The sequence below is a fragment of the Magallana gigas genome, chromosome 8 (genome assembly GCF_963853765.1).
Source record: "Magallana gigas chromosome 8, xbMagGiga1.1, whole genome shotgun sequence".
NCBI classification, from domain to species: Eukaryota; Metazoa; Mollusca; class Bivalvia; order Ostreida; family Ostreidae; genus Magallana; species Magallana gigas.
The window spans coordinates 34,743,437-34,758,179 of NC_088860.1; the positions used below are offsets into that span (position 1 = coordinate 34,743,437).

Below are 14,743 nucleotides of genomic sequence, written 5' to 3' on the forward strand. Positions count from 1 at the left end.
TAGGCCTAATTAAGCGAATCCTTTAAAACAAACGCTTTAATCTAAAATTCGTTGCATTCTTCATCGATTGTATACCAAGCTGTCTTTTTTTTCAAATTTTATTTATTCATCAATATAAATTTCAAGAAGTTATATTTAATTCATAGATTAAACAATGTTAACAGAACATTGATTCAGGAGGTTTCTGAAGTGGAATGGTCGAGATTTGACTCAAGATGACATCGAAACCTTGTTCTGGAACAGCTGTTCGTAGATCTGCAAATAATTAAAATCATACAAATTATGAAATCACTCACTGATTGAACAAATTTGTACACTATTGTACCGGTTTCATATAACTTTAGCCCTATTAAAAGTCCCCTGGGGGAGAGGGGGGAGGAGCAGTATTTACAGTTGTCGTGTACATATGTTTCTACATGAAGAAGTTGGTTTGGACATATTTTATTGCATAAACATATACAAATGATTCGAACACAAGTTCTAACAATTAACTTACGAGGTTCTTACCAAGTATAATAATTTACAACTGTGTAGTAGTTTAGAATGGAAAGTAAATACATTGTAGAAATGAATATTACTAAAATGGTTAAGTTATTGAACAAGCATACATGTGTTTATAAACACATGTTATTTTATACATTGTGCTCAACTTTGCTAATATTCGTCTCTCTGAGAGAGGCATCAAACCTGTTTTTAAATAAATGGGACTCTCTTGAAGATATAATATTGATAAGCCAGTGATGATTCTTGCTGCTGAAGAATTGGCAATATTATACATGTAGGAATATTTTGGTTTAGCTATTTATCTAATTTTGAAAAAGAAATACTTAAGCCTGATACATACATGTTTACTTATACCATGTAACATTACTTAAACCTAACAATAAACCAATATGAAGATCAAGGACTATGTGACTTTATTATTTTGTTTATTGTTTATAAAGGTGTCATATGAAGTTCTCTATCTTGAAATAAGTTTCAGCGAGTTTTAAAAAATCGGGCTATCGCAATTTATTGCCTCCCTTGGATGCTAAAAAAAAAGCTTTTTGTGTTTGAAACTAACTAAATTATACTCTTGAGCATCTTCGCTAGCCAAGGGTTTCCGATACACTACGCTTCCCGTAAACCCTCTGTTTATGAGAAGCGTAGTGTCCATGTATCGGAAACCCTTGGCTAGCTAGAATGGCTCTAGCAATTGAGTTTCTCCGAATTTAACGAACTCTACGGAATATATCAGTAGTTAAATGGTATGTATGGATGTTAAGATACGATTTTGATTAGACATACGATAAAACGAACTCTTAGATTCGGTGTTTATTTTTATTATTTTGTTTTTATTTATTTTTTATTATTTTTTTTTTGCTGTTGTTAAATGACGCTTACCATATTTGTGGCCATAATCGTGAGAATTTCTTTTATCTCAAAAGAATCATCTGGTCGTGATAAACATTGAAACATTACTCCTGTTAAAAATAAAATTCATTCAAAAATTAGTAAAAATAACAATTGCTGAATTGGTTTTTTGCCCTTCATGTACATTGAGTAAAATTTCCTTAGAATTAATTTGATTTGATTAAACATTATTAAATGTTTTCAAAGAAGGAAATAAATGCACAAATAACAAATTAATTTACTGTTAGCGATTAGAAATTGTGCATCTTCAGACTTAATGTTTAAAAAAAAGTTCAGCATACTATAACTGAAGTCATGATACTGGCGTTTCATCATTCGTATTTTTATTTTTTTTTCGAACAATTAAAAATTATGTACAAGTTGATTTCTACACTTATATTATTCACCGTTTGTTTTAATTTGGTTTAAGATTTGTAAAGTAATATTCTCTATTTTTTCGTGTTTTCAATAAAACATCTAAGATACGGTGCATATTTTTATTGCAAAAACGAGAGAGAGAGAGAGAGAGAGAGAGAGAGAGAGAGAGAGAGAGAGAGAGAGAGAGAGAGAGAGAGAGAGAGAGAGAGAGAGAGAGAGAGAGAGAGAGAGAGAGAGAAGAAAGAGAGAGAGAGAAGGAGGAGAGAGAGATGAATTGGTTGATCTGCCATACCAACATTCACTGTGTACAAATTCATTAAATCATATAACCTGATTGTGTTTCCTCTCTGTCGGCGACAACAAAGGACCCCTTGGTGATCGTAACCAGGTCGCATAACTCCATGTCAAAGCTAAACTGGTCCTGTACGAGAGGTCGCAGGAGAGGGAAGAAGGAATTCTGGACTTTGTTAGCTGTAACGGACTTGCCGATGAGTTCAGAACGAGTCCCAATGTAAATGGTCCCAGGGAGTGCATTGTTTAGAGTGAAATACTTGTGTCCCAAGGAATCTGTTAAAAAAGAAAGAAAAAAAGAAGAAACAAAATTGTGTTAAATTTGCATGTTAAATTGCCAGCAATATTTGTAATATGGAGAGAAAAAAATAAAATCGAACAAAAAACGGAACCTGGAAGAATGGCGAGTACACAAATAAAACAAGTCAACCAAGAGAAATCCATGGCGAACGGCAAACGTGGCTTCACTAGTTTGAATTGAAGAAATGGATGCACATTTTTAGACGGGGAGGTATAATATATAATGATAAGTATTAACTGCGCATGTAGTCGAAATTTTGAAATATCATCGTTTTATGTAGAGGTAATTATTGATATTTAAGTCGAATGAATTCCATTTTATAATGCTAATAGTTCATATATCAACAAATTTAGAGTTATAAACTCTGCATTGGCTCTATTATACAGACTTTTGACCTTTACAATGTGGAACCATGGAAGCACGCGTTAAGTGGTTTGAACACATTTTATTATTGGAATATACTACAAGTTCTGTAACTTATGTAGTGTATCCCTACAATAAATGAAAAACAGATTTTTTTACATGCTAATTAAAAGTCATGTAATTATATACATGTATATAAATCTATAAAAAGAGTCAACAATTTTACAAACAATCAAGTATAAGTTTTCTGTTAGCACACTTTGAGACTATTAACACAAAGTTTTTTGGACTTTTTAATGAAAAAGTGAACTACAGAAAACAAGTGTTCATTTTCACTTTCAACAATACTATATCTAAAAAAGTCATAAGTCAGCATGCAGTTATGGCGAAGTTAGTACAAGTACGAATTATATTTTCAGTCCTATCTCCAAAAGAAAAGTATGGTGGTGGAGGTTTTTTGCGTTTGAAATATTTTTGTCAGGGAGGATAGCATTGGTGAAGGCCTTTAGTGAAATAAGCTCTCTAATATTCAGAGGTAGAGAATTTCATTTGCCTACAAGAGTTGTATGGAACAAAAGATGACTTCTATACTTTGGTAAGCAATCATCATTTTGAGAATGCCATACAATTAGACATACTACAATTTTGTAATGTAATATCTCTTGTACATGCATAAGTGGGCTGGGTTTTTCTATATCAACCTTAAATATTGTTTCCGAGTTTAGCATGTTTTCAACTTAAACTTAATGTACTCCAACCTGTATCAAAATAGAGGGAGTCTTTAGAAGCAAGTATTGAGATACCGATAATTATATTCTAGCAGCAGATAGCAAACGTTGAACATGGATAATTACTTTGTTATAAGTTGAGAGCACCTGTCCTTTGGGTCACTTGTTACAAAGTCCCTTACGTGCATATTGGTCCGGAGTTGGTTTGGACATTTTCAACTTACCAGTACAACATTACTTCAAATGAAAGCCTTTGTGAAAATTTATTAAAAACAAAAGTTTAATTCATCAATTTGGCATACTGTGGAATCCTTATATTTCGTGGTGGCTCAATTTTCGTGGTTTTCGTGGGTATCCCTCCCCCACAAGATGTCGTTTCAATCAGAGGTTAGTCATTTTGTAATGATGTGTTATTCCACCTTAAGGAAATGGGCTGCGTTTTACAAAAGAACCGACGAATTACGACCAAATTAATGAATGTTTATCAAGCACAGATCCAGATCAAAGTCACTCAACGCCAGTAACAGGGAAAAAGGTGTCATGTCCAAGGGGAACATTTCACACGGTGATCTAGTTGCCTCTTCCTCCCGACAAACACGTCCCCGTGATCCGAAGAAACGTACTGCTTTGGAAGTTGGTCCTCCTCGACCCATTCTGGAAATGGGTAGATCACACTTCCAATTACTGATAGACTCAATTATGCACGTGTTTTATTAGATAAGACCTGTATCTTTCAAAATAATTTGTTCTTGAGTTCTAGTAATCCTTGAAACTCAAACACTCTACTCTCAAGTTCGTAGTATTCTTCATCAATTGTAAACCAAACTGTAGTTTTCAAATTTTTGATTGCAAGGCAATCTGTAGCTGACGATATAACAAAAGATGACAAATCATGTAGATGACATAGTACAATGTCCATATTAACAACACAGGTAGAAATATGCCACCTAGATATGCGGTAAATTGAAACATGATATGTTTTGTCAATTGGACAGTAACTAGTAACTGGAAGCAAATTTTTCTTTCATCTCGTAACCAGTTACTAGTAGCTAGCTTTTCTTACTCGTTGTAGCCAGTTACTAGTAGCCAACTTTTATTTAATTTCGTAGACAGTTACTAGTAGCCAACTTTTATTTAATCTCGTAGACAGTTACTAGTAGCCAACTTTTATTTAATCTCGTAGACAGTTACTAGTAGCCAGCTTTTAATTTATCTCGTTGCCAGTAACTAGTAGCTAGCTTTTATTTCATCTCGTAGCCAGTTACTAGTAGCTTGCATTTCTTACCTCTCGTAGCTATTAACAAGTAGTCAACTTTTATTTCATCTCCTAGCCAGTTACTAGTAGCTAGCTTTTCTTACTATTCGTCGCCAGTTACTAGTAGCCAGTTACTTTAGCTAACTTTACTCATCTTGATAACATACCTCATAGCATTAAATTAAGCACGAAAAAGTAGTATTAATTTCTGAATTTATTTCAAGGTTTTTTATTTCATTCATATCATGAATATTAATTCAGATTTTTTTTCAGAAGTGGAATGATCGAGATTCTAGTAACTCAGCCGAATGACCTCGAAACCTGGTTCTGGAACATCTGTTCGTACCTCTGCAAATATTAGAAATTAGAATAAAAAATGATGAAATCACTCACTGCTTAAACAAAATCACACTAATATAACGTTTCATATAGCTTTACCCCTAATATGGATCCCCTGGGTGAAGAGAGAGACACAATATTTACCAGTAGTCATTAACGTTTCTACACGAGGAAATTGGCAATAAAATATTTTGGTTTAGTTATTTATCTAATTTAGACAAAATAACATATACCTAATACTAGTACATGTATATATATATACATGTACTTAGACCTAAAATAAATCAATATGAAGATGTCTATATATATGACTTTATTTGTTTATTTAAGGTATAATGAATCATTCTTTGAGTATTATGAGGTGATAATTTAGGTCGGGTCGTGATCAAAGCAAACAAGCCCGAAGGGCTTTATGATAGATTTGATCACATTATATATAATTTTCAGCAATTGATATTATATATAAACAAACCACGCTTGTGCCCCAATTTTACCTCATTTGAATTTATTGGACTGTATTAAACAAAATTGATACGCAGTGATATCGCAGACAAAGACACAGAAAAAATGTAAACATTGTAATTTAGGTATGAGTTCAGTGAGTTTTAAAAATCGGACTACCGCCTCCCTAAGACGCTGGAAGAACAGATTTTTTTGTGTTTGGAATTCACTAAATTATGTTCTCTTCAAACGAATTTTTAAAGATTTAAAGATTTTTAAAGACGCTAAGATACAATTTTGATTCAGTATAAAATAAAACGTACTTAAAGCTATCAGATATGTTTTTGTTTTCTTTCTTCGTTTTGCCTCTTGTTTTTAAATGATTTTTGTTTGTTTGTTATTTTATTGTTGTTGTTGATGTTGAATGCCACTTACCAGATTGGTTGCCATTATGGTGATAATTTCTCTTATAACTAAAGAATCAACTGGTTGTTTGAAACATTGAAACATCACTCCTGTTAAATAAAATTCTATAATTAGTAAAAAAAAAAAACAACAACAAATGTTGAATTGATTTTGTCCTACGCATACATTATTGAATCAAATTTTCGTAGATTTTATTTCATTTGATTATAACATATCAAAATTTACAAAGCAGGAAATGACTGCACAAATAACAAAATACTAACTAATTGTCGTGTTTCTAGGATTCCATTATTCTTAAAAAAAAATTCAAGTATTTAAAAATTATGTATAGTCGATTTTTATGTTTGTGTTATTCACCGTTTATTTCATATCGTTTAAATTTGTATATTGATATTTTTTCCCCGTGTTTTCAATAAAGCATCCAAGATACCGGTATGCATTAACAAAACAGAGAGAGAGAGAGAGAGAGAGAGAGAGAGAGAAAGAGAGAGTTGACAAGGATAGATAACGAAAAACTAAGAATTGGTCGAGTTGCCATACCAACATTCACTGTGTGTTTTCACTAAAATTCACTAAATTATATAACCTGATTGTGGTTCGTCTTTGTCGGCCACAACAAAGGATCCCCTGGTGATTGCAACCAGGTCGCACAATTCCATGTCAAAGCTAAACTGGTCCTGTTGGAGAAGTTGTAGGAGAGGGGAGAAGGAATTCTGGACTTTGTTAGCTGTAACGGACTTGCCGATGAGTTCGGACCGAGTCCCGAAGTAGATGGTCCCAGGGAGTGACTTGATCACCGTGAGATACTTGGATCCCATGGAATCTGAAAAAAAAAGTTGCGTTAAATTTGCATGTTTGAAACATGGAGAGAAAAAGGTAAGAATCAAACAAAAAGGGAACCTGGAAAAATGGCGAGAAAACAAATAAAACAAGTCGACCAAGAGAAATCCATGGCGAACGGCAAACGTGGCTTCACTAGTTTGAATTGAAGAAATGAATGCACATTTTTAAATGGGGAGGTATAATCTATGATAATAAGCATTAATTGTGCATGTAGTCGGAATTTGGAATTTCGTCGTTTTGTGTAAGTAATTATTGATAATTAAGTCAAACAAATTCCATTTTATAATGCTGATAGTTCGTATATCAACAAATCTAAATCTAAAGTTATAAACTCTGCGTTGGCTCTATTGTACAAACGTTTGACCTTTACAATATGGAACCATGGAAGCACGCGTTCAGTGCTTTGAACACGTTTTATTGTAATATACTACAAGTTCTATATCTTATGTAGTCCACTCCCTACAATAAATGAAAAACAGATTTTTCACATGTTAATTAAAAGTCATGTAATTATATAACTGTTTATAAATATATAGAAATATTCAACAATTTTACAAACAATCAAGTAAGTTTTCTGTTAGCACATTTTGAGACTACGTACACAAAGACTTTTGGATTTTTTAAATGAAAAAATGAACTACAATTTCCATTGTCACAAAGTTTATCATCTCTCAATGCAAAATACATGTATGTTTATTAACAATACATGTGTTAATCTAAAATAACAAACTCTAAAAAATTATTGATCTGGTACAAGAGAAAAAATAATGATATGTGTCTTCAATTAATTTTTCCACACGCATATAAAGGTCTTTTAACAATACTTTTAATAATATTTAAAAACGTCATAAGTCAGTATGCAGTTGTGGCGAAGTTAGTACAAGTACGAATTATATTTTCAGTCCTATCTCCAAAAGAAAAGTATGGTGGTGGAGGTTTTTTGCGTTTGAAATATTTTTGTCAGGGAGGATAGCATTGGTGAAGGCCTTTAGTGAAATAAGCTCTCTAATATTCAGAGGTAGAGAATTTCATTTGCCTACAAGAGTTGTATGGAACAAAAGATGACTTCTATACTTTGGTAAGCAATCATCATTTTGAGAATGCCATACAGTTAGACATACTACAACTTTGTAATGTAATATCTCTTGTACATGCATAAGTGGGCTGGGTTTTTCTATATCAACCTTAAATATTGTTTTTGAGTCTAGCAAGTTTTCATCTTAAACTTAATGTACTCCAACCTGTATCAAAATAGAGGGAGTCTTTAGAAGCAAGTATTGATAGACCAGTTACTATTCTAGCAGTAGATAGCAAACGTTAAACATGGATAATTACTTTGTTATAAGTTGAGAGCACTTGTCCTTTGGGTCACTTGTTACAAAGTCCCTTACGTACATATTGGTCCGGAGTTGGTTTGAACATTTTCAACTTACCAGTACTACATTACTTCAAATGAAAGCCTTTGTGAAAATTTATTAAAAACAAAAGTTTAATTCATCAATTTGGCATACTGTGGAATCCTTATATTTCGTGGTGGCTCAATTTTCGTGGTTTTCGTGGGTATCCCTCCCCAACAAGATGTCGTTTCAATCAGAGGTTAGTCATTTTGTAATGATGTGTTATTCCACCTTAAGGAATTGGGCTGCGTTTTACAAAAGAACTGACGAATTACGACCAAATTAATGAATGTTTATCAAGCACAGATCCAGATCAAAGTCACTCAACGCCAGTAACAGGGAAAAAGGTGTCATGTCCAAGGGTAACATTTCACACGGTTATCTAGTTGCCTCTTCCTCCCGACAAACACGTCCCCGTAATCCGAAGAAACGTACTGCTGTGGAAGTTGGTCCTCCTCGACCCATTCTGGAAATGGGTAGATCACACTTCCAATTACTGATAGACTCAATTATGCACGTGTTTTATTGGATAAGACCTGTATCTTTCAAAATAATTTGTTCTTGAGTTCTAGTAATCCTTGAAACTCAAACACTCTACTCTCAAGTTCGTAGTATTCTTCATCAATTGTAAACCAAACTGTAGTTTTCAAATTTTTGATTTGCAAGGCAATCTGTAGCTGACGATATAACAAAAGATGACAAATCATGTAGATGACATAGTACAATGTCCATATTAACAACACAGGTAGAAATATGCCACCTAGATATGCGGTAAATTGAAACATGATATGTTTTGTCAATTGGACAGTAACTAGTAACTGGAAGCAAATTTTTCTTTCATCTCGTAACCAGTTACTAGTAGCTAGCTTTTCTTACTCGTTGTAGCCAGTTACTAGTAGCCAACTTTTATTTAATCTCGTAGACAGTTACTAGTAGCTAGCTTTTCTTACTCCTCGTAGCCAGTTACTAGTAGACAACTTTTATTTAATCTCGTAGACAGTTACTAGTAGCTAGCTTTTCTTACTCCTCGTAACCAGTTACTAGTAGCCAACTTTTTTTTCATCTCGTAGCCAGTTATTAGAAGCTAGCCTTTCTTACTCGTCGTAGCCAGTTACTTGTAGACAACTTTTATTTAATCTCGTAGACAGTTACTAGTAGCTAGCTTTTCTTACTCCTCGTAGCCAGTTACTAGTAGCAAACTTTTATTTAATCTCGTAGCCAATTATTCTTACTCTTCGTAGCCAGTTACTAGTAGCCAACTTTTATTGAATCTCGTAGCCAGTTACAAATAGCTATCGTTTCTTACTCGTCATAGCCAGTTACTAGTAGCCAACTTTTATTTAATCTCGTAAACAGTTACTAGTAGCTAGCTTTTCTTACTCCTCGTAGCCAGTTACTAGTAGCCAACTTTTATTTCATCTCGTAGCCAGTTATTAGTAGCTAGCTTTCTTACTCTTCGTAGCCAGTTACTAGTACATATGTAGCCAACTTTTATTTAATCTCGTAGCCAGTTATTAGTAGCTAGCCTTTCTTACTCGTCGTAGCCAGTTACTAGTAGGCAACTTTTATTTAATCTCGTAGACAGTTACTAGTAGCTAGCTTTTCTTACTCCTCGTAGCCAGTTACTAGTAACCAACTTTTATTTAATCCCATAGCCAGTTATTAGTAGCTAGCCTTTCTTACTCCTCGTAGCCAGTTACTAGTAGACAACTTTTATTTAATCTCGTAGACAGTTACTAGTAGCTAGCTTTTCTTACTCGTCATAGCCAGTTTTTAGTAGCCAACTTTTATTTAATCTCGTAGCCAGTTACTTATAGCTATCGTTTCTTACTCGTCATAGCCAGTTACTAGTAGCCAACTTTTATTAAATCTCGTAGATAGTTACTAGTAGCTAGCTTTTCTTACTCCTCTTAGCCAGTTACTAGTAGCCAACTTTTATTTAATCTCGTAGCCAGTTATTAGTAGCTAGCTTTTATTACTCCTCGTAGCCAGTTACTAGTAACCAACTTTTATTTAATCTCGTAGCCAGTTATTAGTAGCTAGCCTTTCTTACTCCTCGTAGTTAGTTACTAGTAGCCAACTTTTATTTAATCTCGTAGCCAGTTATTAGTAGCTTGCCTTTCTTACTCGTCATAGCCTGTTTTTAGTAGCCAACTTTTATTTAATCTCGTAGCCAGTTACTAATAGCTATCGTTTCTAACTTGTCATAGCCAGTTACTAGTAGCCAACTTTTATTAAATCTCGTAGATAGTTACTAGTAGCTAGCTTTTCATACTCCTCGTAGCCAGCTACTAGTAGCCAACTTTTATTTAATCTCGTAGCCAGTTATTAGTAGCTAGCTTTTATTACTCCTCGTAGCCAGTTACTAGTAACCAACTTTTATTTAATCTCGTAGCCAGTTATTAGTAGCTAGCCTTTCTTACTCCTCGTAGTTAGTTACTAGTAGCCAAATTTTATTTAATCTCGTAGCCAGTTATTAGTAGCTAGCCTTTCTTACTCGTCATAGCCTGTTTTTAGTAGCCAACTTTTATTTAATCTCGTAGCCAGTTACTAATAGCTATCGTTTCTAACTTGTCATAGCCAGTTACTAGTAGCCAACTTTTATTAAATCTCGTAGATAGTTACTAGTAGCTAGCTTTTCATACTCCTCGTAGCCAGCTACTAGTAGCCAGCTTTTATTTTATCCCGTTGCCAGTTACTAGTAGCTAGCTTTTATTTCATCTCGTAGCCAGTTACTAGTAGCTAGCATATCTTACCTCTCGTAGTTATTTACAAGTAGTCAACTTTTATTTCATCTCCTAGCCAGTTACTAGCAGCTAGCTTTTCTTACTATTCGTCACCAGTTACTAGTAGCCAGTTACTAGTAGATAACTTTACTCACCTTGATAAGATACCACAGAGCATTAAAATAAGCACGAAAAAGTAGTATTAATTTCTAAATTTATTTCAAGGTTTTTTATTTCATTCATATCATGAATATTAATTTAGATTTTTTTCAAAAGTGGAATGGTGGAGATACTAGTAACTCAGCCGAATGACCTCGAAACCTGGTTCTGGAACATCTGTTCGTACATCTGCAAATATTAGAAATTAGAATAAAAAATGATGAAATCACTCATTGCTTGAACAAAGTCACACTAATATAACGTTTCATATAGCTTTACCCCTAATATGGGTCCCCTGGGTGAAGGGAGAGACACAATATTTACCAGTAGTCATTAACGTTTCTACACGAGGAAATTGGCAATATAATATTTTGGTTAAGTTATTTATCTAATTTAGACAAATTTACATATACCCAATACTAGTACATGTATATATACTTATACATGTACTTATACCTTAAATAAATCAATATGAAGATGCAGGACTATATATGACTTAATTTGTTTACTTAAAGAATAATGAATCATTCTTTGAGTATTATGAGGTGATAATTTCGGTAAGGTCGTGATCAAATCAAACAAGCCCAAGGGGCTTTATGATAGATTTGATCGCATTATATATAATTTTAGCAATAGATATTTAATTATAAATAAACAAACCACGCTTGTGCAATCTGCAATAATTCTTCAAAAGGTGTTATATATATGTTGTTTACTAATTTAGACTTTAGATGCCAACCATATGTTAATTGTAATTTAAGTAATTATATGAAACAAGTTATAGCTAGATTTCGAACTTCAAACCATAAATTACCTATTGAAACTCGTAGATGGAATGACATAGAAAGAAGTAACAGGTTATATAATTTATGTAACAGAGACATTGTAGATTAATTTCACTATATTTTGTGTTGCACTGTGTTGAAAAACGAAGGAGAAAAGTATATACTTTTTAGACCAAATATTGTTTTTAACGAGCTTTTTTCCTCAAACAATGTGAGCTTATTAAGCAAGCTATGTAAGTTTATAAATATTGTTAGCGCTAAACCTCCTGGTTATTAATATACATAAAAAATTGTACTTTAATACTTCATATACTAGTATATTTTGTAGAGAACCATTATAATTGTTTATTTTTTTTTCTCTACTCACGCATAAAGTATATATTGTGTATATGTTTGTAATATTCTCTATGTTGTAAATTACAACCATAGAGATAAAATAAACTGTTTAACTGTTCAACTGTGCCCCAATTATACCTCATTTGAATTTATTGGACTGTATTAAACAAAATCGATACGCAGTGATACACTTCAGACAAAGACACTGAAATAATGTAAATAGTGTAATTTAGGTATGAGTTCAGTGAGTTTTAAAAATCGGACTACCGCCTCCCTAAGACGCTGAAAGAACAGATTTTTTGTGTTTGGAATTCACTAAATTATGTTCTCTTCAAACGAATTTTTAAAGATTTTTAAAGATGCTAAGATACAATTTTGATTCAGTATGAAATAAAACGTACTTATAGCTTTCAGAAATATTCTTGTTTTCTTTCTTTGATTTGCCTCGGGTTTCTTAAAAATGATTTTGTTTGTTTGTTTACTGTTGTTGATGATGTTGAATGCCACTTACCAGATTGGTTGCCATTATGGTGATAATTTCACTTATAACTAAAGAATCAACTGGTTGTTTGAAACATTGAAACATCACTCCTGTTAAATAAAATTCTAAAATTAGCAAAAAACAAAAAAAACACAAATGTTGAATTGATTTTATCATACACATACAGTATTGAATCAAATCTTCGTAGATTTTATTTCATTGTATTATAACATATCAAAATTCACAAAGCAGGAAATTACTGCACAAATAGCAAAATACTAACTGATTGTCGTGTTTCTACGGTTCCATTATTCTTAATTTTTTGTCGAGTATTTAAAAATTATGTATAGTCGATGTTTATGTTTGTGTTATTCACTGTTTATTTCATATCGTTTAAATTTGTATATTGATATTTTTCCCCGTGTTTTCAATAAAGCATCCAAGATACCGGTATGCATTAACAAAACAGAGAGAGAGAGAGAGAGAGAGAGAGAGAGAGAGAGAGTGAGTTGACAAGGATAGATAACGAAAAAATAAGAATTGGTCGATTTGCCATACCAACATTCACTGTGTGTTTTCACTAAAATTCACTAAATTATATAACCTGATTGTGGTTCGTCTTTGTCGGCCACAACAAAGGATCCCCTGGTGATCGCAACCAGGTCGCACAACTCCATGTCAAAGCTAAACTGGTCCTGTTGGAGAGGTCGTAGGAGAGGGGAGAAGGAATTCTGGACTTTGTTAGCTGTAACGGACTTGCCGATGAGTTCGGACCGAGTCCCGAAGTAGATCGTCCCAGGGAGTGACTTGAACACCGTGAGATACTTTTGTCCCATGGAATCTGAAAAAAAAGTTGCGTCAAATTTGCATGTTTGAAACATGGAGAGAAAAAGGTAAGAATCAAACAAAAAGGGAACCTGGAAAAATGGCGAGAAGACAAATAAAACAAGTCGACCAAGAGTAATCCATGGCGAACGGCAAACGTGCCTTCACTAGTTTGAATTGAAGAAATGAATGCACATTTTTAAATGGGGAGGTATAATCTATGATAATAAGTATTAATTGTGCATGTAGTCGGAATTTGGAATTTCGTGTAAGTAATTTGTGTAAGTAATTATTGATAATTAAGTCAAACAAATTCCATTTTATAATGCTGATAGTTCGTATATCAACAAATTTAGAGTTATAAACTCTGCGTTGGCTTTATTGTACAAACGTTTGACCTTTACAATATGGAACCATGGAAGCACGCGTTAAGTGCTTTGAACATGTTCTATTATTGGAATATACTACAAGTTCTATAACATATGTAGTGTATCCCTACAATATATGAAAAACAATTTTTTTTACATGTTTATTAAAAGTCATGTAATTATATAACTGTTTATAAAGTCTTTTGGATTTTTTAAATGAAAAAATGAACTACAATTTCCATTGTCACAAAGTTTATCATCTCTCAATGCAAAATACATATATGTTTATTAACAATACATGTGTTCATCTAAAATCACAAACTCTTAAACATTATTGATCTGGTACAAGAGAAAAAATAATGATATGTGTCTTCAATTAATTTTTCCACACGCATATAAAGGTCTTTCAACAATACTATTTAAAATAATATCTAAAAACGTCATAAGTCAGTATGCAGTTGTGGCGAGGTAAGTATGAATTATCTTTGCAGTCCTATCTCCAAAAGAAACGTATGGTGATGGACGTTTTTTTGCGTTTGAAATATTTTTTTCAGGGATGATATCATTGGTGAAGGCCTTTAGTGAATTAAGCTCTCTAATATTCAGAAGAAGGGAAATTCATTTGCCTATAAGAGTTGTATGGAATAAAAGATGACTTGTATACTTTGGTAAGCAATCATCATTTTGAGAATGCCATACAGTTAGACATACTACAACGTTTGTAATGTAATATCTCTTGTACATGCATAACTGGGCTGGGTTTTTCTATATCCACCTTAAATATTGTTTTTGGATAATTACTTTGTAATAAGTTGAGAGCACTTGTTCTTTGGGTCACTTGTTACAAAGTCCCTTACGTACATATTGGTCCGGCGTTCACAGGGCGAAAAACCATCTTTAAGCAAGTCC

General features: G+C 33.1%; 3 protein-coding genes across 3 annotated transcripts; all 3 read right to left on the minus strand.

The window, feature by feature from the left end:
• Window positions 1-119: 119 nt before the first annotated feature.
• Window positions 120-2,597, minus strand: LOC117690006 (uncharacterized). Its single transcript, XM_066069096.1, has 4 exons — window positions 2,454-2,597; window positions 2,101-2,337; window positions 1,384-1,463; window positions 120-255 (listed from the first exon to the last, which is right to left on the minus strand). Exons 1-4 carry the CDS (start codon window positions 2,503-2,505, stop codon window positions 211-213), a joined length of 414 nt encoding a protein of 137 aa, XP_065925168.1. The 5' UTR covers window positions 2,506-2,597; the 3' UTR covers window positions 120-210.
• A 2,312-nt stretch (window positions 2,598-4,909) lies between these two features.
• On the minus strand, window positions 4,910-6,931 carry LOC105318965 (uncharacterized). The gene is made up of 4 exons (XM_011416297.3): window positions 6,815-6,931; window positions 6,501-6,737; window positions 5,924-6,003; window positions 4,910-5,056 (listed from the first exon to the last, which is right to left on the minus strand). The coding sequence occupies exons 1-4, from the start codon at window positions 6,864-6,866 to the stop codon at window positions 5,009-5,011; spliced, it is 417 nt and encodes a 138-aa protein (XP_011414599.3). The 5' UTR covers window positions 6,867-6,931; the 3' UTR covers window positions 4,910-5,008.
• Window positions 6,932-11,082: 4,151 nt separating this feature from the next.
• On the minus strand, window positions 11,083-13,647 carry LOC136271063 (uncharacterized). Its single transcript, XM_066070166.1, has 4 exons — window positions 13,559-13,647; window positions 13,246-13,482; window positions 12,672-12,751; window positions 11,083-11,228 (listed from the first exon to the last, which is right to left on the minus strand). Exons 1-4 carry the CDS (start codon window positions 13,608-13,610, stop codon window positions 11,181-11,183), a joined length of 417 nt encoding a protein of 138 aa, XP_065926238.1. The 5' UTR covers window positions 13,611-13,647; the 3' UTR covers window positions 11,083-11,180.
• Window positions 13,648-14,743: the final 1,096 nt, after the last annotated feature.